The sequence below is a fragment of the Nerophis ophidion genome, linkage group LG11 (assembly GCF_033978795.1).
Source record: "Nerophis ophidion isolate RoL-2023_Sa linkage group LG11, RoL_Noph_v1.0, whole genome shotgun sequence".
In the NCBI taxonomy this organism is placed as follows: Eukaryota; Metazoa; Chordata; class Actinopteri; order Syngnathiformes; family Syngnathidae; genus Nerophis; species Nerophis ophidion.
In genome coordinates, this window is record NC_084621.1 from 32,916,453 (window position 1) to 32,944,335 (window position 27,883).

At 39.7% G+C, this 27,883-nt stretch overlaps 1 protein-coding gene across 1 annotated transcript in view; it reads left to right on the forward strand.

The window, feature by feature from the left end:
* Positions 1-27,883, forward strand: part of tex10 (testis expressed 10) — a 38,869-nt gene that overhangs the window by 5,647 nt on the left and 5,339 nt on the right. The window contains exons 5-12 of the mRNA XM_061915684.1: positions 1,730-1,942; positions 2,115-2,367; positions 2,438-2,544; positions 9,179-9,426; positions 9,582-9,717; positions 9,829-9,998; positions 13,571-13,748; positions 25,365-25,587. Coding sequence (XP_061771668.1) covers positions 1,730-1,942; positions 2,115-2,367; positions 2,438-2,544; positions 9,179-9,426; positions 9,582-9,717; positions 9,829-9,998; positions 13,571-13,748; positions 25,365-25,587 — 1,528 coding nt within the window. The remainder of the gene's footprint in view (positions 1-1,729; positions 1,943-2,114; positions 2,368-2,437; positions 2,545-9,178; positions 9,427-9,581; positions 9,718-9,828; positions 9,999-13,570; positions 13,749-25,364; positions 25,588-27,883) is intronic.

Consider the following 27,883-nt stretch of genomic DNA (forward strand, 5'->3'; position numbering starts at 1 on the left):
TCGCATTTATTTACTAGTTAGAATGCATTAAAAAAGAAATAAATATGTATGTTTGTCTTACATAATGATTGTGACTGATAGGCAACATTCCGAAAAAAGTTCAGTTCCCCTTTAAATCCTCTCCTTTTTGGCAATTTAATATTTTTTTTGTAATGTAATTTATGTAACTTAGGTGTTGCTGTAGCTTGTTTCCTTCAGATGCAGTCAGTAGTTTTAGTTATACGAGTGTTGTTCCTCAAGGTCTTCCCTTATTCATCATTTGGGCTATTCAACTGGTGGCCCGTGAGTTCAGTTCAAATAACTTGTCAGCGACTCACGTTTTTGCAGAAAGTTCTTAGAGCCAGCAGAGCGCTCCTGTACCTCTGACAAAATAAAAAGACCAAAATCAAATGGGTAAAGAGGACGCTGGTTCTTCGGAATCTACAAAATAAGATTAATAGTTAAGGGAGAAATCCGGCGCCCCCGGTCCTTAACTTTATGGAAATTTCACTCCAAAACAATTCAGTTGAATAACTCTGATGTACTATGTAGCTATGGTCTTGTCTAGTGGTATCATTTGTTTGGTGAGTGCTTGTCTTACATAAGGATTGTGGATGATACGCAAAATTCCACAAAAAGTGCAATGAGCCCATGTTTAGAGAGTTGCAGAAAAAAAGACTTGTTAAGTTGATCACCGCAGTAGCGAAAACAAACAATAGGACTGGGTAGACACCAATAAAGATGGACAAAAGCTGTATTTACTAGCAAAAAAGGAACGTTTTGACCGGTAAGCAGAGGAGACATAATGTAGGAGAGGAAGGGGTTTGTGGCCGAGTCAGCGCCGCGGTGAAAGCAGCTGAGCACAAGAACAAATGTTCTGTCAGATATCATAACATATTCAGGGAGAATTATTGACACCAAGAGTCATTTTTATTCTTAAATGATATAAAAAAAAAAAAAGGGCTCCAACTACAAGGAAACTTTTTTTTAATGCAGGACAAAAGAGCTTGTGCTTGAGAAATGATTATTACTTTCTACTTCACTCATTATTACTTGTATCAAATGTGTATACAGTACAGGCCAAAAGTTTGAACAAAGCTTCTCCTCAATCAATGCGTTTTCTTTATTTTAATGACTATTTACTACTACAACTACTATCTACTATGTAGATTGTCACTGAAAGCATCAAAACTACGAATGAACACGTGGAGTTATGTGCTAAACAAAAAAAGGTGAAGTAACTGAAAACAACTACTTTCTTTAAAATAGCCACCCTTTGCTCTAATTACTGCTTGGCACACTCTTGGCATTCTCTCGATGAGCTTCACGCACACCTGTGAAGTGAAAATCATTTCAGGTGACTACCTCTTGAAGCTCATCGAGAGAGTGCTTGAGTGTGCAAGAAAGTAATCAGAGCAAATGGTGGTCATTTCAAGAAACTAGAATATAAAACATGTTTTCAGTTATTTCACCTTTTTTAGTTAAGTACATATCTCCACGTGTTCTTTCATAGTTTTGATGCCTTCAGTGACAATCTATAATGTAAATGGTCATGAAAATAAAGAAAAGGTGAATGAGAAGATGTGTCCAAACAGTTGGCCTGTACTGTATATTTATAAAAAAAAAGAATAAAAGGAAACACACTTCAAAATGCCAAATATTGGTCAATCTCAAATGTGACGGATCAGATTAAGTGTTTTGTTGCATTCAGGCCCAATTACTTTGACCCCTAATTTTGTTTGGGATTCAGGCTGGGACGTTTTCTTCAAGCAGTCGTTGAGGAAAGACCAGTGGAGGAAGGAGACATGTCCGTCCCAGCTCAGGGAATTTTTGGTCTGAGTGGAGAAAGCAGGATTACACCTCTTAATCTGGACTGGGACGAGCTCGGGAATAGCAAGATTGAAATCAAGGTGTATGAACATTCTGGGAGTAAACCAACACCACATTCAACCTTTAAACTCAGGTATGATACTGAAGTAACTGCCAAACAGTAGAAATGTTGAGTAGAGTAGGACACTAAATCCATACTGGTACACGAGCTGTACACTGACTACTCTTAAATTTACCCACTTAAAGTTGTGTTGCTTGCTGAGAGATGAACTAATTCACTTTTGGGTATTTCATGGTGAGTGTAGACCAGAACCTGAACATGGTGGAGATGCAGGGGAAGGTTTGAACTCTGCTGACGCTGTCCAGAGTTTCGCAGCCACACTTGTCCCACTACTGCTGGAAGTGTGGGTCGAGGCCAACACTAGTAATTCTCCACCCAATAACTCTGACGGGGGTCATCTGCTGCGGCCGGACGCCATGTCCGTAATGTTCCAGGTTTTGTCTATTGTGCAACTGCTCCGCAAGTTGGCACCGCAGCAGGAGCATCAAGATGCACTGGTGAGTTGAGGAGAGTGGTTCACTTGTGGGTTTAAAGAAAGGAGGACCACATTCTTTTGTTTATGTGCAGGATGCATGGTTCCGTAAAGAATACTTGGGAGATTTCAAGCAGTACTTCATGAAAAACTTTCCCTACAGTCTTCAGGACACCCCCAAACTTAAAAGGAATCTCAAAAGGTGAGAGGCACTTTTTATTTTCTTAACACCGCAAGTATCCTTCATATTAATAATGTATTATTGTAACATAAATGACTATGTAACATGCTTAAAAGCTGGAATTTAGACAGTTTCAAAGTGCTTCTAGTAAGTTTTATCTAAAAGGGGTGTTCAAAGGGTGGTCTAGGGGCGATTTGAAGCCCGCAGCACATTCTCCAAATACTTTTACAAAAACATTAAAAAGTGGAATAAATGAGAAAACAGGTGAAATGTAATGAAAAAGTTTAAAGCAACGTTTTTATCTTTAAAGCTGTTGTTCTTCAAAAAATAATAATGAATCAAAATCAGTGTTTTTAGAATTATTGACCAAGGCTCCAATTACTTCACATCAAAAATTACACTTTGAAAATATTTTTGGAGAAACATTGCATATTTTCTGCCTCTGCTGTTGAAATGACAAAAAGGGAACTAAAGAAAATACTTTAGCTTATAATCGACAAATAGATCTGAAGTTTATCTAAAGACTTAAGCGTTGAAAGTAAAAGTTTAAAAAAAAAGACTTATTTTTAACAGTTTTATTTTTGGGGCTGTTTTTATCCCTAAGTATTTTAGTGGGACTTTTTTTTTTTTTTCCAAAAAGGTTCCCAAAAGGTTTTAATAATTTAAAATAAATGTCGTTATTAATTATTTACCCATTTGAGGCAATTACTTGACATCAAATATTCCGTTTTGAATTTTGGGGGGGAAAATAGTGCATATTTTATGGATTTTAATATGCATATAAACACTTTTCTTAACCAAAAAAGGCTTTAAACAAACAAAAAAGAAACTGAAAAAAAGTGAATTTATCATTGACAGATAGATCTGAAGTTGATCTAAAGCAGGGGTAGGGAACCTGTGGCTCTTTTGATGACCGCATCTGGCTCTCAGTTACAGTGGGGCAAAAAAGTATTTAGTCAGCCACCGATTGTGCAAGTTTTCCCACTTAAAATGATGACAGAGGTCTGTAATTTTCATCATAGGTACACTTCAACTGTGAGAGACAAATGTGAAAAAAAAATCGAGGAATTCACATTGTAGGAATTTTAAAGGATTTATTTGTAAATTATGGTGGAAAATAAGTATTTGGTCAACCATTCAAAGCTCTCACTGATGGAAGGTTTTGGCTCAAAATCTCACGATACATGGCCCCATTCATTCTTTCCTTAAGACGGATCAATCGTCCTGTCCCCTTAGCAGAAAAACAGCTCCAAAGCATGATGTTTCCACCCCCATGCTTCACAGTAGGTGTGGTGTTGTTGGGATGCAACTCGGTATTCTTCTTCCTCCAAACACGACGAGTTGAGTTTATACCAAAATGGATACATGGATGATACAGCAGAGGATTGGGAGAATGTCATGTGGTCAGATGAAACCAAAATAGAACTTTTTGGTATAAACTCAACTCGTCGTTTTTGGAGGAAAAAGAATACTGAGTTGCATCCCAAGAACACCAAACCTACTGTGAAGCATGGGGGTGGAAACATCATGCTTTGGGGCTGTTTTTCTGCCAAGGGGACAGGACGATTGATCTGTGTTAAGAAAAGAATGAATGGGGCCATGTATTGTGAGATTTTGAGCCAAAACCTCCTTCCATCAGTGAGAGCTTTGAATGACTGACCAAATACTTATTTTCCACCATAATTAAAAAAAAATTTTTTTTAAATTCCTACAATGTGAATTCCTGGATTTTTTTTTCACATTCTGTCTCTCACAGTGGAAGTGTACCTATGATGAAAATTACAGACCTCTCTCATCATTTTAAGTGGGAGAACTTGCGCAATCGGTGGCTGACTAAATACTTTTTTGCCCCACTGTATATTTTAGCTGACATTGCTTCACACGATAAGTAATTAATAATTCAGCAGGTAATCACAGTGTTAAAAATAAAGTTCAAAATATAAAACATTCTCATGCAATTTAATCCATTAATCTGTCTCTATCGCACCTGTTCAAGAAGTCGCATTAATGGTCAAAAGTATGTCATTTATTATTGGTTACCTTCAGAATAACAATGTTATTAAAAAGAATAAGAGATGCACGCATTTAGTTGTTGTAATCAGGGAAAGTCCAAATAAAAGAGGAGGCGTAGAATTCTCTTGTCAGAGCGTGGGACGACACTGTACAAGGGTACAGGTCTAAGCGTTTCTCCTCATTGAGCTAAATTAAATCCAGTCTCTGTTTAATTCCTTGCTTCTTGTCTGTTTAATGGATGTCATCAGTGTTTGAACCTGACAGTGTTAAAAATATTATACGGCTCTCACGGAAATACATTTTAAAATATTTGGCTTTAATGGCTCTCTCAGCCAAAAAGGTTCCCGACCCCTGATCTAAAGACTTGTTTAAAGTGAAAATAAAAAAAATATATGACTTGTTTTTGCCATAAAAAAACAGAGTTTTGACATTAAAAATACAATAAAACTTGATAATGATTGATAAACCTAAAACATTTGGGGCGGCATGGCATAGTGGGTAGAGCGGACGTGCCAGAAACCTGAGGGTTGCAGGATCGCTTCCCACCTGTTGACATCCAAACCACTGCCGTTGTGTCCTTGGGCAGGACACTTCACCCTTGCCCCCGGTGCCACTCACACTGGTGAATGAATGATGAATGAATGATTGGTGGTGGTCGGAGGGGCCGTAGGCGCAAACTGGCAGCCACGCTTCCGTCAGTCTACCCCAGGGCAGCTGTGGCTACTGATGTAGCTTACCACCACCAGGTGTGAATGAATGATGGGTTCCAACTTCTCTGTGAGCGCTTTGAGTATCTAACAATAGAAAAGCGCGATATAAATCTAATCCATTATTATTATTATTATTAAAGATGATCTCAAGATTTAAGTGATGAATAACAAAAAAAAAAAAACACTTATTCTTAACATTTTTATGACCAAACTTAAGGGGAGCCCTGAAGGTTTATTTAGGACCTGTCATGTCAGGCCTAATTTCATTTTGTATCTTTCATTATTTTTTGTATTAAAATCTTTTCCTGCGCTTTTATTTTCATTTTACTTCCTGTTTGCCTTCACCATTTTTCTGGCCTCAAGCACGTCTAGGTGCAGACCACAGACACTCTGTCACGTGTGCCCACTCTAAACTGTGCCAACTTAAAGGCGCACCCACAGAGGTGACGACAGCGGAAGTGAAACTGGAGAGACAATACGTAATATGGAAATCAGAAATAAATTTAAAAAATAGAGCTGAAACTACAAACCCCGTTTCCATATGAGTTGGGAAATTGTGTTAGATGTAAATATAAACGGAATACAATGATTTGTAAATCCTTTTCAACCCATATTCAATTGAATGCGCTGCAAAGACAAGATATTTGATGTTCAAACTCATAAACTTTTTTTTTTTTTGCAAATAATAATTAATTTAGAATTTAATAGCTGCAACACGTGCCAAAGTAGTTCGGAAAGGGCATGTCCACCACTGTGTTACATCACCTTTTCTTTTAACAGCACTCAATAAACGTTTGGGAACTGAGGAAACTAATTGCTGAAGCTTTGAAAGTGGAATTCTTTCCCATTCTTGTTTTATGTAGAGCTTCAGTCGTTCAACAGTCCGGGGTCTCCGCTGTCGTATTTTACGCTTGATAATGCGCCACACATTTTCGATGGGAGACAGGTCTGGACTGCAGGCGGGCCAGGAAAGTACCCGCACTCTTTTTTTGCGAAGCCACGCTGTTGTAAAACTTGCTGAATGTGGCTTGGCATTGTCTTGCTCAAATAAGCAGGGGACTCCATGAAAAAGACAGCGCTTAGATGTAAAAAAAACCTGAATGTACCTCTCAGCATTAATGGGGCCTTCACAGATGTGTAAGTTACCCATGCCTTGGGCACTAATGCACCCCCATAACATCATAGATGCTGGATTTTGAACTTTGCGTTGATAACAGTCTGGATGGTTCGCTTCCCCTTTGGTCCGGATGACAGGATGTCGAATATTTCCTAAAACAATTTGAAATGTGGGCTCGTCAGACCACAGAACATTTTTCCACTTTCCATCAGTCCATCTTAGAGGATATCGGGCCCAGAGAAGCCGGCGGCGTTTCTGGGTGTTGTTGATAAATGGCTTTCGCTTTGCATAGTAGAGCTTTAGCTTGCACTTACAGATGTAGCGACCAACTGTATATAGTGACAGTGGTTTTCTGAAGTGTTACTGAGCCCATGTGGTGATATCCTTTAGAGATTGCTGTCGGTTTTTGATACAGTGTCGTCTGAGGGATCGAAGGTCACGGTCATTCAATGTTGGTTTCCGGCCATGCCGCTTACGTGGAATGATTTTTCCAGATTCTCTTAACCTTTGGATGATATCATAGATCGTAGTTTATGAAATCCCTAAATTTCTTGCAATTGCACTTTGAGAAACGTTGTTCTTAAACCGTTTGACTATTTGCTCACGCAGTTGTGGACAAAGGGGTGTACCTCGCCCTATCCTTTCTTGTAAAAGACTGAGCATTTTTTGGGAAGCTGTTTTTATACCCAATCATGGCACTCACCTGTTCCCAATTAGCCTGCACACCTGTGGGATGTTCCAAATAAGTGTTTGATGAGCATTCCTCAACTTTATCAGTGTTTATTGCCACCATTCTCAACTTCTTTGTCACGTGTTGCTGGCATCAAATTTTAAAGTTAATGATTATTTGCAAAAAAAAATGTTTATCAGTTTGAACATCAAATATGTTGTCTTTGTAGCATATTCAACTGAATATGGGTTGAAAAAGATATGCAAATCATTGTGTTCCGTTTATATTAAAATCTAACACAATTTCTCAACTCATATGGAAACGGGGTTTGTAAGTCAGGGTTAGGGTTGGATATAGACAGCTTTACATTCAACAACCAAAACAATAACAACCATCAGCCGTCTTGGATCACGTTAAAAGTACAGTGTCCACTCTTGTGTTGTCAACACCACTGTGTGTAAGACACTGTTCCGTTATGTTGTCGTCACTCCTGTGGGCGCGAGTTTGAGTGTTTGCAGTTGGACCCTTCTCTCTGTCTCCCTCACCTGTCCCTGATTGGCAAAACTTGTTTTCCTAAAGTTAAAGTACCAATGATTGTCACACACACACTAAGTGTGGTTAAAATTGTCCTCTGCATTCGACCCATCCCCTTGATAACCCCCTGGGAAGTGAGAGGAGCAGTGAGCAGCAGCGGTGCCGCGCCCGGGAATCGTTTATGGTGATTTAACCCCCAATTCCAACCCTTGATGCTGAGTGCCAAGCAGGGAGGCAATGGGTCCCATTTTTTTATAGTCTTTGGTATGACTCAGCCAGGGTTTGAACTCCCAACCTACCGATCTCAGGGCGGACACTCTAACCCAGTTGTTCTCAAATGGGGGTACGCGTACCCGTGGGGGTACTTGAAGGTATGCCAAGGGGTACGTGAGATTTTTTTTAAATATTCTAAAAATAGCATCAATTCAAAAATCTTTTATAAATATATTTATTCAATAATACTTCAACAAAATATGAATGTAAATTCATAAATTGTGAAAAGAAATGCCACAATGCAATATTCAGTGTTGACAGCTAGATTTTTTGTGGACATGTTCCATAAATATTGATGTTAAAGATGTATTTTTTTGTGAACAAATGTTTAGAACGAATCCAGATGGATCTCTATTACAATCCCCAAAGAGGGCACTTTAAGTTGATGATTACTTCTATGTGTAGAAATCTTTATTTATAATTGAATCAACTGTTTATTGTTGAAAAAGTTTTTAGTTATTTTTATATCTTTTTTTCCAAATATTTTGCACTATTATACAATTTAATAAATCAGAAACTGATGACATAGTGCTGTATTTTAGTTCTTTATTTCTTTTTTTCAACCAAAAATGCTTTACTCTGATTAGGGGGTACTTGATTTAAAAAAAAATGTTCACAGGGATTACATCACTGAAAAAAGGTTGAGAACCACTTCTCTAACTGAGAGGGTTCTTGTGCTAGTTTTTCCTGAGCACTTCCCTGTCTTTGTTTTTGACATTAAAGTCTTGTTTACTCACACTACGTCTGTTGTCTCTTCATCCTGAGGTTCAAGACAGACAAAAGCTAACATATTGGCTTTGAAAATGAAAAACATCGAAATGGCCCTCGCATGCTTTGATTTTTCAGAGTGCAGCCCACAGTGAAAAAAATGTGGACACCCCTGACCTGGAACATGCTGTTTTGTGTGTGGGTCTCCAATAAGTGCAATTGTGTACCTAATCCCCTTTTTTTTTTTTTAACACATTCAGTACACTGTAATGCCCAACGTGGTAGATAACACAACATAACAAAAGAGTGAGACATGAGGATAAAAACTTTCGCAACACTAGCATAGCTATATGAGCTACATGCTACCATCACATCATACTATATTAGCCTGTTCATTAGAGAAAAACATGATCAAACTCACAGCTCCTACACCTGCAACGGACTGCTTTAGTTTAAGATGTGTAGTAAGGCCTGCTTTAAAAATATTTTTTTTAGGTTTTCCAAAGATGTTTTGGTGGTGGGCTAAATGTTAAATGCCTCTTAAAGCTGGGAGTCTATAGCTTTTCCCCCAACCATTTGTGGTGGTGAATAAAAGCCAAATTCTTAAACCCTCGACTGTCTTCTCTCCAGGGGTAAACCGACTCCAGCGGCCCCCGATGTGACCGTGGATCCTCTGGCGCTAAATATCACACTCTGCCAGGTGATGGTGTCTCTCTGCCAGAGGCAGGGAGTCGCCTTCGACGCGGACGGAGACTGGCTGACACCTCTGAGGGCGTTTGTCCGAGACACCCTCGGTGGCGACGTGAAGCTCAGCTACAGGCAGCTGCACATGCTCCTTGGGACTGTGTGGAAGATGGTGCTCACCCAGAAGAGCAAAAGTGAGCGTTGTTGGCGCTCTAATTATAGCATGGATCATGTCATGTGATAAGCTAGTTTGTGTTTATTATATATGGCAACGGTTGCAACTTGCTATAATAGGCGCTTATAAGAACAGACTTGCTCACTTATTTTGCGTTTCTTTATTTGATTGCAGGAGTGACAGAGGACCTGTTTGCAGCAGCGTATGCATACTATCAACAGAGGCACCTGACACTACAGACCAGATCTCTTCTACTGTCTTTCTACAGCAAAATTTACCTTCACGAACAAGGACATTCACATATTGCCAGGTAACCTACTTCTTATCATTTAGGATAGAAACAAATCCATTTCTTGAATGACATCTACTGGTTCAAGTGAATTGCTTAAAGCTGAAAACATTATAAATCCCTTGTTTGAAGGAGTAAGGTGCTGTGTCAGTGGCTGGCCTCACTTCCTGTACAGTTGGCACAGCTGGGCCACCGGAATCCGGCTCTATCAGCTTTGCTTATCCAGTCCATCCAGGCTGCAGCCTCCAGGGGCAACAAAGACTTGCTCACCAGTCTCCAAACACATGCCTGCAAGCTGTATGGTATGGCTTTCTTGATACTCAAATATCTTAAACAGATGAATAGGGCAACTTGTTGCATGCACATGCTTAGACACATGATTCAGAAAAAAGTTTTTGACCTACAAGAAATAGGGATGGGCGCTGTTCACATTTGAACCGGATACCTTTAAATCAATATCGGTACTCAACGGTACTCATTTTCGGTACATTTGTGTGTGTTAATAAATGTTAATTGTTTGATGATTAAATGCTAACCTTTAATGTACATTTTTAAAGTTAACTGATTATAATATTTGTGTTGTCCATTTGTTATATCTTGTTTTATTATAAAATTTGAGTGTCATTTGACTTCCAAGACATTAAATGGCCGTATAGTATATTGTCTAACGAGGAAGTAGCTTTTTTCAGGAAGCTTGATGTGTTAAATTGCCCCCTACAAAGTGTTTATACTGTACGTATTGACCTTATTACACGTCATCTGTTTGATTGTTACATTTGGTTGTAGTTTCCTTTACCAATTTTGGAGGTGTTGAAATGACCATGTAAAATCACCAAAGCTAATAGCCTGTCTATGGTAAATCCTATGTAAATAAAAAAATAAAAATAGCATCAATCAAGAGCATTTGGGATGAGTGGTGCCTTACTTTATGTTTCGTATTTTTCTATCAAGCATACTTGCTTTGTTTGTGTTGAAAATTGCAACATTACTAATAGGGAGTTTGGCTGAGTCCGCACTGAGTGCTGCTTTAGTGTTTGTTTACGCGAGCCCGTCTTTAGTCTGCAACAGGACGTGGCATCACGTAGGGCTGGGTGATATATCGACATACGCAATATATCGCGGGTTTGTCTCTGTGCGATATAGAAAATGACTATATCGTGATATTCAAGTATACGTTCTCATGCAGTTGCTTTAAGCTGCGGGCATTACACTACATGCTCTTCCCGCTCCTTGTGTCTCCTTCTCACAGACAGCAGGCGCACAAACTTACACGTCACATACTGTCACGTCACACGTCACATACGTATACGCCCTCGCCCAGCAGGGAGGTAGTGGCATGGGTAACGTTAGCTGTGATACTAGCGAAGCCGTGCGAGTGGTAATACGAGAGAAAGAAGGTGCGAATGAAGGAAAAATTATTTCCCAAGAAAAACATCAGGGGGTCCATCATCTGGCGGTGGTTCGGCTTCAAGCGGAAATATGTCTAATAGACAACTTTAATTTGTCAGGTGTGGGGCACAAGCGTTGCAACCAAAAGTATCATTACTGCTAATATGTAGCATCATTTGAAAAGTCACCTGCTAATAACTGTTTAATAAATACAGTTTTGGTCAATTGACCTAGTTGTGATTTCCTTCTCTGCATGAAAGTTTAAAATGAGCATATATTACTGCTGTATGAACAAGAATGTTTTAATGTAGACACATAGAATCATCATACTGCTGTGATTATATGCATCAAGTAAATGCATTCAAGGCTAAGGCAAAATATTCAGCTATATATATCGTGTATCGCGATATGGCCTAAAAATATTGAGATATTAAAAAAAGGCCATATCACTCAGCCCTAGCGTCACGTGCTACAAAGGTATCAACATATGTCACCGTTTTGATTTTACGTGAGTCAATACCTGGTCGTATCGACAGAATTCGGTCGATGCCTACAAAAGTACCGAATTTGGTACCTATCCCTAACAAGAAACATGCTTGCAATCTTTACTTGGGGCACAGAAAAGGGTCTTCCCCAAGTATTTTCATATTTTCTACCAAAAGTAACTCCGTGCCAAATTTGGGGACCTCTAATATGGTTCTACTTAAGGCAGGTGTTCCATTTTTTTCATTCTCCTCCCCTCATTGGTTTTGTTTTGTATACATGGTCAATGCAAGTGTTTGCTAAATCTTAAAATGTGTATTTACTTCCTATTTTTCTCTTAAAAATAAACATATAAAAAAAAATAATGACAATTCCTGTTTAACTTACATAAGGTAGAACATAGTTTATCTGAAATGCAACATAAACAAAATGCATTAGGTCAAAGCTAGTTCACTTAGAAAATTCCTAATACGCGCAGGCAAGTAGTATAACTTCATTCTACATGGGGATTTCAAACAACTAAGAAGTACGTTCCATTTTAACAGCTAAAGATTTGTAATATAAAGGAAACACTTTTTACAAGAGACAGGACTGGCACATTCAACATCTTAATTTGCAGACTGCTAGCAAGCATTTTTGATCTTCTCTGACAGCAGGTTTTAATTAGCACTACACAGCAATATTTTGGCTGAAAACTGTATATATTATATGTGTTTAAGATTGGTCAAAATCCATACTCATATTTTTCATGACCAATCAAAAATAATGACTAAACATTTTTATTTCAAATGTAACTTTCCTCTGATTATAAGCCCCTCAGCTATCAAGACTGAAAGAAAAAGAAAATTCAGCACAAGCTTGGCAAACAATCATTGTAAATGAAATTCTAAAATCACATTGAACACTTAACAACAACCCCATAAAATGAAGGTGTAAAAATAAGGAATAATTAGGACATGCTTAATAAAATTTAACAAAATAGTGCAAAGTGTGAAAGTGTAAACGTAGAGAATCCTAAAAATAATTATTTTCTGCAGATTTAGTGCCAGGAAGTTATGGCTGTGCTCTAAAGAGTGACCGCGGCTAATTTGGTGTGGTATTACCGGTCTTGGTGGGGACGAGCACCTTGCAAAATTTACAGACCACATTGGTCTGACCACTGTTTGTTTAAACAGAAAAAAAAGAAAATTAAAAAAAACTGCCATACTGTTAAGGTAATCCACAATTTCTTCGCTATCATTTTTAATTTCTCTTCTCACTCCATGGGAAGAATCAACCGTGAGACAACAAGATAGCACAGCCAAACATGATAGTTATTATTGTTACATGATCGGCTGTTAGCGTGTAACTCCCACTGATCAGTGATCACTTCCTGCGTTGCTCTTTTGCAAGAGAGCGAGTGCTTTTGCAACTTCCAGTTTCTTCTGACGAAGGAGAAAAAAGATGATCAAACGTTTTTGAATGCATTTTTATTGATGACACGGTGCATCACGGTGTATATAGATATCATTTTATTGCCCAGCCCTAATAAAGAGCGTTCCTTCAGGAGTTTTAATAAAACATACCTCGCTGCATGAAAAAAAAAATCCCTCTCAGTATAAAAGTTCCAGTATATCTTATTTTTGCCTAGGCGAGGAACATCAACTTTTGCTTTTGTTACACACCTGCTGCTGCAAAAAAGTTTTAAATACAGATCCTCTTAATGCAAAAAGCACATTGTTGTTTTTAGGAATCTTCTGCTCTTAAAAAGAACTGGCAGATTTGCCTCAATCAGATAGCTGGGTGACGTGGAGGAGAAAGAGGGGAAAGTCAAGAGTCCTGATAGAAACTTCTGACAATTTACCATCACAAGAGTCCTTTTGTCCGTGGGCAGCTGACATCAGCATGTGCGTCAGAGAAACACACACACGCTATCCGGGTGGCTACGGCATTCACCACGACAAAGTGTTTTCTTGTATTGCATGATGTCCCTTTGACACACAATTCTTGTGTCTCCCTGAAGATCCACAGGAAGGCGCTGTGGTTCTTTTGCCAGCAGAGTCCCAGCAGCGCCTGGTGCAGCTACTCTACTTCCTCCCCAAGATGTCCCGCGATCTTCTGGCCAATCTGAGCGGCTGCTGCAACGCTGGGAGAATCTCTGCTGTCCTCGCCGGCTCTATGATTCGTATTATACACCTGAGGTGAGCGCCAGTCGATCAACCATGTTGCAAGTTGAAACTACGACACATGGCCAGTTTTTAGATGCCAAGCAAGCTGGAAAGAATGTATCCGGGTTTTATGTTACTGATTCCGATACCGACCATCCATGAGTGAGACCGGCTGATACCAATAACCTTCAAGTGTATTAACTGAATTTTTTTTTAAATAGATTGATGGTGAGTGACAGGGGAGTGAATCCTAACGATGCAATCCGATTCAACTTGTGACGAATCGAATACAAACACATCCTGGATTCAAACCAATTAATGAACATTTTTCCAAACAGGTTACATGTCGGAAAAGATTCAAGATTGTTTATTGTCATATGCAAAGTAAACAGACAGTTTGCCGTACATTGAAAATATTACTTTGCTAGTCCACCCTTCAACAAGTCACACGGTACTTAGCTAAAAAAAAAAAAAAAAAAATAAAAATGTATATACAAGGCACAGTAAGTAACATAACATTATTGCACATTCTGATTGACAGTCAACAGTATAAATATGGAGGTGACCTTGGGTCATAGCAGCAGTTAAAGTTTCTTTAGTGATCAAAGGTGAAAAGTGTCTACAGTGATGGTTCACAGTTCGGGGTGGTCAAGGTACCTGTCTTTTGTTCAAAAAGACAGAGTAAAAAATGGGGGCGGGGGAGCTAGCATTCACAAGCCTGATGGCCTGTGGGTAGAAACTGTTTGTCAGTCTCGTAGTCCTGGATTTCAGGCTCCTGTATCGTCTGCCTGATGGTAGGAGGCTAAAGAGACTGTGCTGAGGGTGTGTTCTGTCCTTTATGATGTTGTGTGCTCTCCTGGTGGCCCTGGTAGAGTACAGTGAGGGGAAGGCTGCTCCTGATATGTACTGAGCAGTTTTAATCACTTGCTGGAGTGCCTTCCTGTCCTTAGCAGTGCAGTTTCCATACCAGACCGTGATTGAGCTGGTAAGGACACTCTCAACTGTACTTCTATAGAAGTTGCTGAGAATTTGGGGTGGCATACCACATTTTGTCAGCCTTCTTAGGAAGTACATTTGCTGCATGGCTTTCTTTATTGTTTGTTGGGTGTTGTGATCCCAGGTGAGGTCCTCGCTGATGTGGGTCCCGAGGAATTTAAAGGTTTCCACCCTGTCCACCTTTGTCCCCCCTATGTACAAAGGTGTGTACTGTGCACTCCTTCTCCGCGGGTCAATAATCATCTCCTTGGTCTTGTCTGTGTTCAAGGAGAGATTATTATCTGACCTCAGGCCACCAGTTCCGCTACCTCCCTTCTGTACGCTGCCTCAGCTCCCCCGGTGATCAGTCCGACGACCGTAGTATCATCTGCAAACTTGATGATACTGGTGTGGTTTTGGGAGGCCACACAGTCGTGTGTGAAGAGGGTGTACAGTAGGGGGCTCAGCACGCAGCCTTGGGGGGTCCCTATGCTTAGAACCTTTGTGCCTAATGTCTGGTTGCCGATTCTGACAGACTGGGGCCGGTTTGTGAGAAAGTTCAGGACCCAGTCACAGAGAGTTGGTGTCAGACCAACAGTGTGGAGTTTAAGTGAGTTTTTGTGGGATGACCGTGTTAAAAGCAGAGCTGTAGTCTATGAAAAATTGCCTAGCATAGGTGTCCTTGCCCTCTAAGTGGGTGAGGGTGGTGTGGATGACTGTGTTGACTGCATCCTCAGTGGACCGGTTCTGCCGGTAGGCAAACTGTAGAGGGTCCAGTGTGTCTGGGATGGTCTTCTTGATGTGTGACATGACTATCCTCTCGAAGCACTTCATCACTATTGGGGTGCTTGCAACAGGGGGATAGTCATTCAGACAGGTCACAGTGTTTTTCTTTGGCAGGGGCACGATGGTGGTGGTCTTGAAGCAGGTGGGCACAACAGCTTGTGCTAGTGACAAGTTGTATATGTCAGCAAGAACGTCAGCCAGCTCTGATGAACACAACCTGATGCCTGGCCAGGGATGTTGTCTGGGCCAGCTGCCTTCTGTGGGTTTGTTCTCAGAACTGTACGTACCTCTGCTGTTGTCACAGTGAGTGGTGGGTCCTGCGTGCGCTCCGTGGTCAGAACCACTCTGTTGGTTGGTGTTGAGGACTTCAAAGCGGGCGTAGAACTCATTCAGCTCATCTGGCAGTGATCGTTGGCTGTTTGTGACCCCCCCTGCTCCCCTGCTTGTTGTCTGTGATGTGTTGCAGGCCTTGCCACATCCGCCGGGAATCCGTGGTGGAGTAGAATCCCTCCAGCTTTTGTCTGTATTGTCCCTTGGCCTCGCAGGTCATATCTGGCCTTCTTGTAGTCCTCAGCGTTGCCTGAGACAAATGCAATGGAGCAGGCATGTAGCTTGGACCGAACATCACAGTTAATCCAGGGTTTTTGGTTTGGGTATATCTTGTATTGTTTTGTGGGGACAATGTTTTCCACACATGTGCTGATGTAGCCAGTTACACTGGAAGCATATTTCTCTATGTCCACAGTACCGTCATCCCTCTGAGCAGCAGTTTTGAACATGTCCCAGTGTGTACTCCCAAAACAGTCCTGAAGCACTAGCTCCCTCTAGTTGCATGGTGATGGCCTAAAACATATTTTCAAAAGTTGTTGAATTTAAAATTTTTGGGGGGGAAAATTATGAATCTATTTATAATCTGGATGAATTAGAATTGTGGGTGTGAATCTATTTTCTAGTGCTTTTGACAGTTAAACAATATCAGCACATTATTTCAACTACTTCCTTATTCTTTTTTATGACATACAATTCTTTCATCAAAACAAAATCAATTGTACACAATAACTAAACTCAAGCAAAAACTACTACTTTTTCAAAATCATTTGGTCACTGAGTTGGCAACAATAACAAAAACTATTATTTTGAGAAAATAGAAATGTCGACCTAATACTGTGGTATCAATCATAAACTGATACTACTCTTGGTATCGACACCACCAATATTTGGATGGATGGATGGATCTGACCTCCTCCTACATATCATGTCATGCCTGTGACAATGCTGACACAGTCATAATACAGTTGTTGTATTATCCTCTAACGCCAATTATTCTACATATTAATTTCCTGTTTATGTCTGCTTATTTTTTACTGTAATTTGGGTTCCATCTACACTTCTTACAATTTCCTAAACTCTTATTTCTTCTGTTGTTTAAAGCTAGCTTAGCTTAGCAAGCCTGCTCCTGGTTCGCTATGGGTGGGTAATATGTTGAGCCTAGTCCTCCAGTGATAAAATTACATGATACATTATTATCTTAGGGCAGCGGCGCCACACTGTGTATGGAGACACACACAGCCCTGTCAGCCGGGGGACTAAAAATTAATACGGTGTCTGCCACAGGGAATCAGTGTTTTATCGGCATTAAGATGCAATGATCGACAATGGTGATCGCATACTTTTTTACAAAAATCGGCTGGCGTTGATAGATGGTAAAACAATCCCTAAAAGCTGGCAATAAATACCGGTAATAAGAGAAACATTAAGTTATTATTGCTGTAAACATCTGAGCTCATCTTCCATGTTGTCTTATCTTCTTGGTTAGCTTTACAACTTTTCCTCATTAGAAAACAATTTTAAATTATTTCGTCATTATACCTTTACCCTATGTTCAGGTGAGGTTTCATGTAACATTTCGCTAGTCAAGTGTAACAATGAGTAAACCACCAACAAATAACACAACGCACTCTTCCACTACTCTTCGTGCAAAAAAAAAGGTATTGCGCATTATGCTTGTCATTATACTGTACTTAAGTGTTAAAAGGGAAATACTTTGACGCTGTGACTCACTCAGCGATGAAGGCATGGCTTAAAGACGTATTTTTCACAAAAATTATGAAAGACATGACAATGGATTGATATATTTTTTTAATGCCTTCTAATTATTAAATAAACGTAAATAAATGTCTGCTTACAGCGAAACCAACAGGAGGTCCTCTATTTCACCCATAAAATCCGATAAATAACCATTCAAAAAGTGCCAACAATACTCAATTTACATTTGTGGCTTGAATATCTACCAAGTATTAGTGATATTGTTATTATAAGCGCTAAAGCAGACAAACTATTGCGGCGGCATGGCGTAGTGGGTAGAGCGGCCGTGCCAGAAACCTGAGGGTTGCAGGTTCGCTTCCCACCTATTGACATCCAAAATCGCTGCCATTGTGTCCATGGGCAGGACACTTCACCCTTGCCCCCGGTGCCGCTCACACTGGTGAATGAATGATGAATGAATGATTGGTGGTGGTCGGAGGGGCCGTAGGCGCAAACTGGCAGCCAAGCTTCCGTCAGTCTACCCCAGGGCAGCTGTGGCTACATATGTAGCTTACCACCACCAGGTGTGAATGAATGATGGGTTGCCACTTCTCTGTGAGTATCTAACAATAGAAAAGCGCGATATAAATCTAATCCATTAATAATATTATTATTATCACTTCCATATGTTCCTGTGTTTACATCATCCTCGCTTCCTGAAATTAATGTGCCGTGTATGCCTAAAATGATCAAAATACGTACATGTTATTATAAATGTACCTGTTACTATGTTACATATGTGTATATAAAACCTTAATGGAGGTGTTTGGATGTTCTTTTAGGGGCTTTTATAGGCAGAATTGAAAGACTTTCATAGGCTCCATTGTAAGCAGACTTTATTGAATATTTAGAATGCATTAAAAAAAAAACATCCATCGTCATGGGTTTCATTATTATTGTGAATGTTAAGCAAAATTCCAAAAAAAGTGTTGTTCCCCTTTAAGTCAACCGATCCCGTAGAATAGCTGTATCAAAACCGTAACCGTAGATTTGTCATTTTATTCTCCTGTGCATGTTGCTGGAATTGTGTGCGCGTTCACAACATCCCGCTGTCAGGCAATTAGATGTCAGCATTAATATCCGGTGCGACATTAAAATAAGTTTCTGTTAGACAGTGACAATTGCTTTCAACTTACCAGTGGGTCTCAGGTGATCCTGTGTTACGGCACCAGAAGGTTGAAAATTGCCACTTTGTCCTCTTGTTTAGTTACTGCTTTTTGTAGAGAACAACAAGGTGGAGAGGAACAAGGGGCTAACATGTGACTGGAAGGGTAGTCTTTTCACATTAAGACAGACTGTATGCAGCTGACTTTGGAATGTAAATTTCTTACTACTCAGTGGCCTAGTGGTCAGAGTGTCCGCCCTGAGATCGGTAGGTTGTGAGTTCAAATCCCGAGTCATACCGATATATAAAAATGGGACCCATTGCCTCCCTGCTTGGCACTCGGCATCAAGGTTAAATCACCATAAATGATCCCCGGGCGCGGCACCGCTGCTGCCCACTGCTCCCCTCACCTCCCAGGGGGTGATCAAGGGGATGGGTCAAATGCAGAGGACAAATTTTACCGCACCTAGTGTGTGTGTGACAATCATTGGTACTTTAACTTTAACTTACTCTAATATTTATATCAATGTATTGTCGCATCGGCCATATTGTACTGATCAGCCAGGACAGAGTAGTGTGTATTGTATAGTTGAACTTCTAGTTCTATGGAGACATTTACCCTTCTTAAGTGGTCTCGCTATGGTTCGAAATTGTCCTGACCGACCTGTGACATAAACACTTGATGCGCTTGTTTAGAGCCACAACCACTAGGGATCATGGTCAGGGCCTTAATGAAAATTGTTTTTCTTCCACTTAACTCCATCAGTTATTTAAAAAAAAAAAACGTCATTCAGATAATATAAATGTGGCTGCCAAAGTTCAATGATAAGGTTGTGTGATTCAAATTAGGAATGTGTGACACAACCTACACCACTTTGCAAAAATGCAAACACAGACTTCATTCTGTCATCAAAGCTCACAATATTTGGGAACCGGGATGGATGATAGAAGAAGGATAATATTACTTCTATTTGTGACAGCATTGGACAAAGTTATGTTTAAGTTTCACTTTTGCATCTTGTGCACATAATTGTGGTGTGTTCAATGAACCCTTTTTGTCCTGTACAGCCACTCAGGCAAATCATGTTGTTGATGTAGACGCCCATATCTGCTGTACAACATTGCTTGTTGCCTTATTTGTATTTGACTTTATTAAGTGGATTTATTTAATGTTTGGAGGGGATAGAACAATGAAAATCAAGAAGACCGAGGGGGTCATAGTGGGGACAAAACGAGGATAAGACAGAGAGACAGGAACAGTACACCAGCAAATATGATACAAAAAAAAAATGATAGCATAGTAGCAGTTAGTGAAGTAAATAATAATAACACAGAAATGACAATGAACATTATTACAATACAAATGGAGCAATACAAATACCAATAGAAACAACACTATTGATAATGAATAATTATTCAAATTACCTCTGTTATAAACAATACCATTGCTTTAAATGCAACAATAGATACATGTAATGCATACTTGAATAAGCAGAAGCAAAATAAGCAGATAAATGGAGGAGTGGTCTATGTTAGTCTTGTAGATTGTTATGGTAAATTGAAGTTACGATTTATCAGTGTGCCGTGTTCCACCTGATTTCTTCAGTTTTTATGTATGTGTGTGTATATGCATGTACAATATATTTGCTTAGTAGTGTGTGCGGGAGCCAGAGTACGGCTCCAGCCACCCAGAGAGCCTAACCCAAAACAGCAGGTGCGGTACTCAGGGGAAAAAGGGACCACCAGCCCCACGCACGCACGCACGCACGCAGACTAGCCTGGTCAGCGACAGGACCCCCAGAACCGGGCACACCGTGTCGCTGGGCAGGCCAGCAGCAAACATTTTTTTATTTTGCATTCTAAAGATTTGAAAAATCACTCGTAAGATGCGGCAATGGGAGCAAGTCATTCTGCCTCGAAATCACTCCAAAAATGCATCCAAAAACCGCCAACTATACTTTAACGTTCCGTAACCTGTATAATGACCAAGCTGTAGTGACATTATTGTAAGAGCGGACACTGAAGAACTGTTTTTTAATGTAATAACACATTGTCTTGCTCACAGAGACCCTCACAGTGCGACGACATTAGCAAGTAAGCTAGCTTCTGCGTCAACCGCTGAATGGCTTTGAGTTTGGAATGCACAACACAATGGGATAGGACACCAATCTGTACTGACTGAAAAACATGATCATATTACAGTACCTGTAAAGTATTATTTCATGTTTTGTTTTACACAGCCAGCTCGACAGATTTTATACTATAGTTGTATTAACAAGCATGATGTGTATCATGATCAATATTATAGTGACTCACTTGATTAACGTGGACCTGGACATATACAAGTTGAAAAACTTATTTGGGTGTTACCATTTAGTGGTTAATTGTACTGAATATGTACTGTACAGTGCAATCTACTAATAAAAGTCAAAATCAATTAATCACACTTGATGAAAAGTTGTCCGTTTTAATCAAGTTGGCGGGGGCCTTTTTTTGTAGTTGATTTTGAGTACAGTAGGTTGGAAAAGGATTATATCACTGCAGGGTTTGTGAACGCTAACAGTTTGCCTTTTGTAGTAATGCGGTATTTTTGAGCAGTGTCCTCCTCGCCAGATACAAAAACCTCCATCGATGAAATACATGTGCAGCAGAAGCACTGCATGTCTGTCACCATAGCTTGACATTTTTACGCCACTGTATCATGACGGTCCTGACTCTCGGCTCCTATCTCTCCAATGTTGTTCTATAATTACCAGTTCATCCTCCTGTTTAGTCAGTTTTAAAAAGATAATGTTGCAAAATCTCATTTGTCCAAAAGATGGCAAACACGAGTTTGTTGCCGGAAGAAGGAAGTCTGTGCTATGTTAAAGTTAAAGTACCAATGATTGTCACACACACACACATTAGGTGTGGTGAAATTTGTCCTCTGCATTTGACCCATCCCCTTGATCACCCCCTGGGAGCAGTGGGCAGCAGCGGTGCCGCGCCCGGGAATCATTTTTGGTGATTCAACCCCCCAATTCCAACCCTTGATGCTGAGTGCCAAGCAGGGAGGCAATGGGTCCCATTTTTATAGTCTTTGGTATGACTCGGCCGGGGTTTGAACACACAACCTACTGATCCTAGGGCGAACACTCCAACCACTAGGCCACTGAGTGAGCACTGTAATACAGTAAAATTACCACAATATAATACATATTGTACATTATACTTGTTAGTAGTTATTACTTGGTTGTGGGTTTTTTTATCTTTCAAATGCAAAAAACTAGATACACTAATACTTATTTTGATTAGGTATTATTATGATAATTAATATCCACTAATGATAATCCATGATAAATCTGATAATCAGAAAAAATTGTAATATATTTTTTCCTGTACAAAATCTTGTAGACATTACAAGCTAAAAGAAAAGGTTCTTGCATGTGTGTTAAAAAAGCTAGTTTCAAACAGTCAATTTTTTTTAATGCATGTAAACATGCTGAGCGTGTGTCTGTGGGGCAGTGACGTTAGGTTTTAGGGTGGGGTGGGGCCCTTCAGGAGTCTAATACTAATAATTAATATTAAAGACCAAAATGGAGCCACAAGCACAATCTAGTTAAGGGCCACTACACACAGTAGACCAAGAATCATCATAGTGGTGCATGTACCAAACAAGTGTTTCTACACAGCCACCATAAGATGGCAGTAGTGTCCTGTCCCACTGATTGTGACGTCCTCTTCCACTTTGTGCATCTGACTTGTTTCTTGTGTCAGGCGTTAACACATTTTTAAGGGAAAGGGTCGCCTCAATCCAGCGGGGATGAGTTTGTCGAGACACAAAGAGCTCATTTGCAAGGCTGGAATGTGATGTCGTCACAACGACGATAGTATTTTTCTGCTCGGCCGCTTTCACAAACGCTGTGTTGTGTGAACTATTTTGCTGCAGTTGCTCATATCCCTTCTTCTCTGCTGCAGGGCATGGGCCCATTTCATAACCACCCTGAATATGTAACTCCATGTTTCTCATAATCTGTCAGTGAAAGAGTACAGTGGAACCTCCAAAGTTTGACATCTTTAACTGAACACATCATGCAAAGTTCATAAAACATATGAACTATGCAAACTGTAAAAACAACCTAACTTCTGTTTACTAATAAATGCAAAATAAAGAAAAACTTACCGCTGATACTTTTGGTTCTAGAGGTGGAAATATTTGGATGATTCAATTCAGAATTGATTCTTTATTCAACCCGATTCTCGTAATATATTATTTGGTATACAAATGAAAATTAAACCTTTTCAAAACCGGTTACAAATTTCAAAAGCTTCTCTTAGCTGCTGGCTTTCGACTTAAACACACAGTGTTAGCCTAAAATATATTTTTTAAATGTATTTTTTACATTTTATTTACAAAAATCACATACATTTTTATTAATTAAAAAAAATAGAGCTACCCTAAGGCTGACCCAATCCCAGTTTTACAAAACTTTGCAAATTTGCAAAGCAAGTGAGAAGACATACAAATACAATATAAATAACTAAAAAAGGGAATAAAAAAATAATTAAGCAACAGTATCAATAATAATAATATTAATGTAAGGTTTTTAATGTTTTAATCCAAAAATGCATAAAATTAAAAATTGCAAAAAAACAAAAAAAAAATTAAGAGTTTTAAATTATTTTGAAATTTACAATTGAAAAAAAAAATTAAATTGTGATTTGGATGTGAATCAATTTTTTTGACCCCCCCTTACTACTACCGAAACGTTTTTGAATGAATTATTGCTATTTTTAAAAATCAGCTTTATTTACCTAGTATGTTTAACACATAAGGAATTGCACTTGGTAGACTGTGCTCTCTTGTTCAATGTTATCAATAAATATTGTCGATTAACTAAAAGTATAAACAATGACTTAAAAAACTAATATGTGCAACACTGATAAATAGTGCTGTGGTGAATAGGGCAAAGAGATGATGTTGTGGACATGATAACAATATTAATGATATATTTTATTTGAACAACACATCTCAAAGTGCTACAGAGGAAACACATAAAAGCATTAAAACAAGACGGTAAAAATATTCAAAATTAGCTGTACGCTTTTTTAAAAAGGTAGGTTTCTAGCCCTTTTTTAAAAGCATCCACTGTCTGAGCTAGTACTTTTTTTATGAACAGTGTCTTATGCAGAGCCATACTGTCACCTGCCTTAATAGATTTGGATGGAAGATGATTCTCAAAGTGTGTAACACTGTCAGTACACACTACAGGACCAAAAATGTACAGTATGTACAGGTGTAGGGCTGCAACAATTAATAGGTTAAACTGATTATTTTGTTTAGAAAGAAATGTTGATTTGTTATCTGTTGCTTCGATTAATCGTTTAATGAGTGTAAGTAATAAAAATGGATGGAAAGCCCCGAACTTTAAATACGCAGACACAGAGCGGGGGCGCGTTAGTGCCGTGATCTGTTGGGCGGTGAATAGCAGAGAATTTTGGTCATTCACCAAAAATTTCAATATCAATATTTTAATTGGAAAAAAAGATTGACGTTTGTGGTAAGCAGAAAAATCTTTGTTTATTTCAACCATTTTCCTTAAAATACACATTAAGGCTATAACGTCTGTTTTAAACGATTTCTCAATCAAACAAACCAATCAACATGCACGTGGTGAAAGATCACTTCATTTACTGATGGCATGCAAGATGATAGTTTCAACTTTCAACTCTAATTTGGACCTTTTAAGGCTCTGTTGCAGATGACCTTTTCCACAGAGTCATTTAGTGAAATATCAAAGGACACAGAGGCCATATTGATATTTGTATGTTTCTATAAAGCCTAATCTGATATGGATATGACAATAAATCAGAGGTGACAAAATCAGACACACAGTTATTAGTAGCGGTGCTAATAAAATCAATTCAATTAATTGATAAATTCAATTCCGCCCGTGTGCAGGTGAGAGGCTCCAGCACCCCCCATGACTTCATAAGGGACAAGCGGTAGAAAATGAATGGATGGATGGAATTCAATTAATCATTTCCATTTCAAATGGATTCATAATTTTCAAATACAAAAATTAATAATTGTACATTTTTCAAAAGACATTTGCTTGCTGTGCGTTGAGGTCGTAGATCAGCAACCAAAAATAGGTTTATTAATCAGTTTTGCGAAGGTTTTATTATCATTATTATTCCAAAGAACTTATTGCAAGAATCAATTCTGAATGGAATCGTCACTCCAAGAATCGAAATCGGTTCGAAAGGTGAGGTGCCCAAAGATTTCCACCTCAAATTATTCGTATCAAAAAAAAAAAAGTATTCTTAGTATCAACATTTAAACTGTTTCACACAATTTTTGTATTTTTCCCAGTTTGGCTTTTTAGTTTGTAGCAATTTTTTTGGTAAAGTTAATTTGTAGAGTCTGCCACATGCCAAGAAAAAAACCAGACCTCCCGGGCCGCACTTTAGACCCCCTTTATTAGGATATGAGTTCATGTAAGCGTACCATACTTACGGTCTGCCTCACAGCTATGTGTTATTTTTGACAAAGCATATTATTATCACTGGTATTAATATTTGTTCTTGTCTTTTTGCCTTCTTTTTCCATTTTTTATAAAGTTCTTCTTTTAACAAACAAGTTATGGTCAGCAAATGGCTCGCACTTTGGACCCCCGAAGTCCTTTTGAAAGAAATGCCGTTGGTTTGTTTTCCAGATCGTCTCTGAGCAGCTGGTCAGTGGGGAGCCAGGAAGCAGCTTTACAGGACGTGGAATATGTCAGCTTCCTGTTCTCCACCCTGACGGGCTTCTCCTACGAGCAGCTCTCGCGCCTGCAGCACGCCCGCGATGCCGGAATCACGGCCGCCTCCCCCCTCTCGCCCCTAAAGCTGCAGCTCACCACGCTGGAGCAGTTCACGCACCACTGGGACGTGGCTGAGGTGCGTGTGCACACACTCGGCGAGGCGTCGGTCAAACCGAAGAGTTCTTATACCCTCGGTCTTCGTCCCTCTCTCTCACGCAGCTCAGAGCGTTGAGAGGGGAACTTTTATCGCATGGCGCAGGTTGGAAATGCGCGGTTATCGTCCGCCGTGGATATCAACAAGCGCTAATGAGAGCCAGTGGCGTGATGGGAGTGTGACATTTCTGCACTGAAATTACAGTTAGCGCAGCATCCCCTGGGGCTTGTATGGGAGGCTTCTAATCACTAATTCAGCTCCTCAATTACGGCCTTAGATCCGGCTTCTCTCATTTGCCTGTCTGAGTCAATCACAGCCGAGTGGCGGTAAAGAATCAGAACGGGGCCGAGGGGGGCGGTGTTAAGGGACGGACCGTGTAATCGGCGTTTGGGCTAATGAGGCGGGATTGTTTCTCATGACGGGGAGAATGTCATCAGGTGCGCCGCTATGACAAACGTTGGCGTTGTGCTCACTCGTGCACGTGTTGAAATGAGAAATTTGATTAGGTGTTGATGAAAATGTGTGTGGTTTGAAAAAAATAGGACCTTTTTTTAAGTTGTTAAAAAAGTGGTGCAACAGCTTCCAGAGCCTCAAGCATGGTGGGTTGTGAGTTCAAACCCCGGCCGAATCATACCAAAGACTATAAAAATGGGACCCATTGCCTCCCTGCTTGGCACTCAGCATGAAGGGTTGGAATTGGGGGTTAAATAACTAAAAATGACTCCCGGGTGCGGCCACTGTGATCAAGGGTGATTGGTCAAATGCAGAGAATAATTTTGCCACACCTAGTGTGTGTGTGATAATCATTGGTACTTTAACGTCCTATTGAAACCCACTACCACGCAGTCTGATAGTTTATACATCAATGATGAAATCTTAACATTATAACACATGCCAATACGGCCGGTTTAGTTTGCTAAATTGCAATTTTAAATTTCCCGCGAAGTATCTTGTTGAAAACATCGCGTGCACGTGACGTCACTGGTTGTAGCGGACATGTTCTTCCAGCACCGCTCACGGCTGAAAGTCGTCTCTTTTCATCGCATAATTACACAGTATTCTGGACATCTGTGTTGCTGAATCTTTGGCAATTTATTCAATTAATAATGGAGAAGTCAAAGAAGAAAGATGTAGGTGGGAAACTGTGTATTGCAGCTGCCTTTAGCAACACAAACACAGCCGGTGTTTCCTTGTTTACATTCCCGAAGGTGAAGCTTTACTATGGAACAGAGCAGTCAAGCGAACATGTCAACCGACAGGTTTCGGTGAGAAAATTGTGGTAATAAGTCGGCTCTTACCATCAACGAGCGGAGCTTGCGTCCTCCTGCAGCTGCGGACTCTCTTACCTCCTCCCACCGGAGACACTGGCGGTCACCACACCCGTGGCCACACCCCTCCGACTTTCAGGTACCATATAATCTCACTAAAATACTAGTAACACAATAAGCAGATAAGGGATTTTCAAGAATTATCCAAGTAAATGTGTCTTAATAACTAACATCTGAATCGCTCCCACTGCCCTTGCCTTATTTTTTCTTTTTTTCTTTTCTTTTTCTAGTCCTTCACTCTCACTATCCTCATCCACGAACCTTTCATCCTCGCTCAAATTAATAGGGAAATCGTCACTTTCTCGGTCCAAATCACTCTCGCTGCTGGTGGCTATGATTGTAAACGATGTAAGGATGTGAGGAGCTCCACAACCCGTGACGTCATGCGCACATCGTCTGCTACTTCCGGTACAGGCAAGGCTTTTTTATTAGCGACCAAAAGTTGAGAACTTTATCGTGGATGTTCTCTACTAAATCCTTTCAGCAAAAATATGGCAATATCGCAAAATGATCAAGTATGACACATAGAATGGACCTGCTATCCCCGTTTGAATAAGAAAATCTCATTTCAGTAGTCCTTTAACTTTAATTAAGTTGTGGCTGTTCCAGTACAAAGTACAGTTCAGAGGAATGCTAACCACAAATAATCTAAATTTAAACTAATGAATAAATAAAACAAGGTAAAATAAATATAAGATGTGTTCAAGTTTTTAGATTTGACCATTTGTAGAAGGTCTTGGAACGTCAGTGTCCCTTTTCAACACAATACATGGCCAAATCATGGCCAATAATGCATGCTGTGCTCGCAAGCAAAAAAGGAACACAACACTAAATAGATATATTTTGCAGCATAGTTAAACAGCAAAAGTGCAAAACCATTGAGAGTGATTTAGTGCACCAAAAGTGCACACAGGATGTTTTTCTTACCAGCTGCTTGGATGACATTTAGA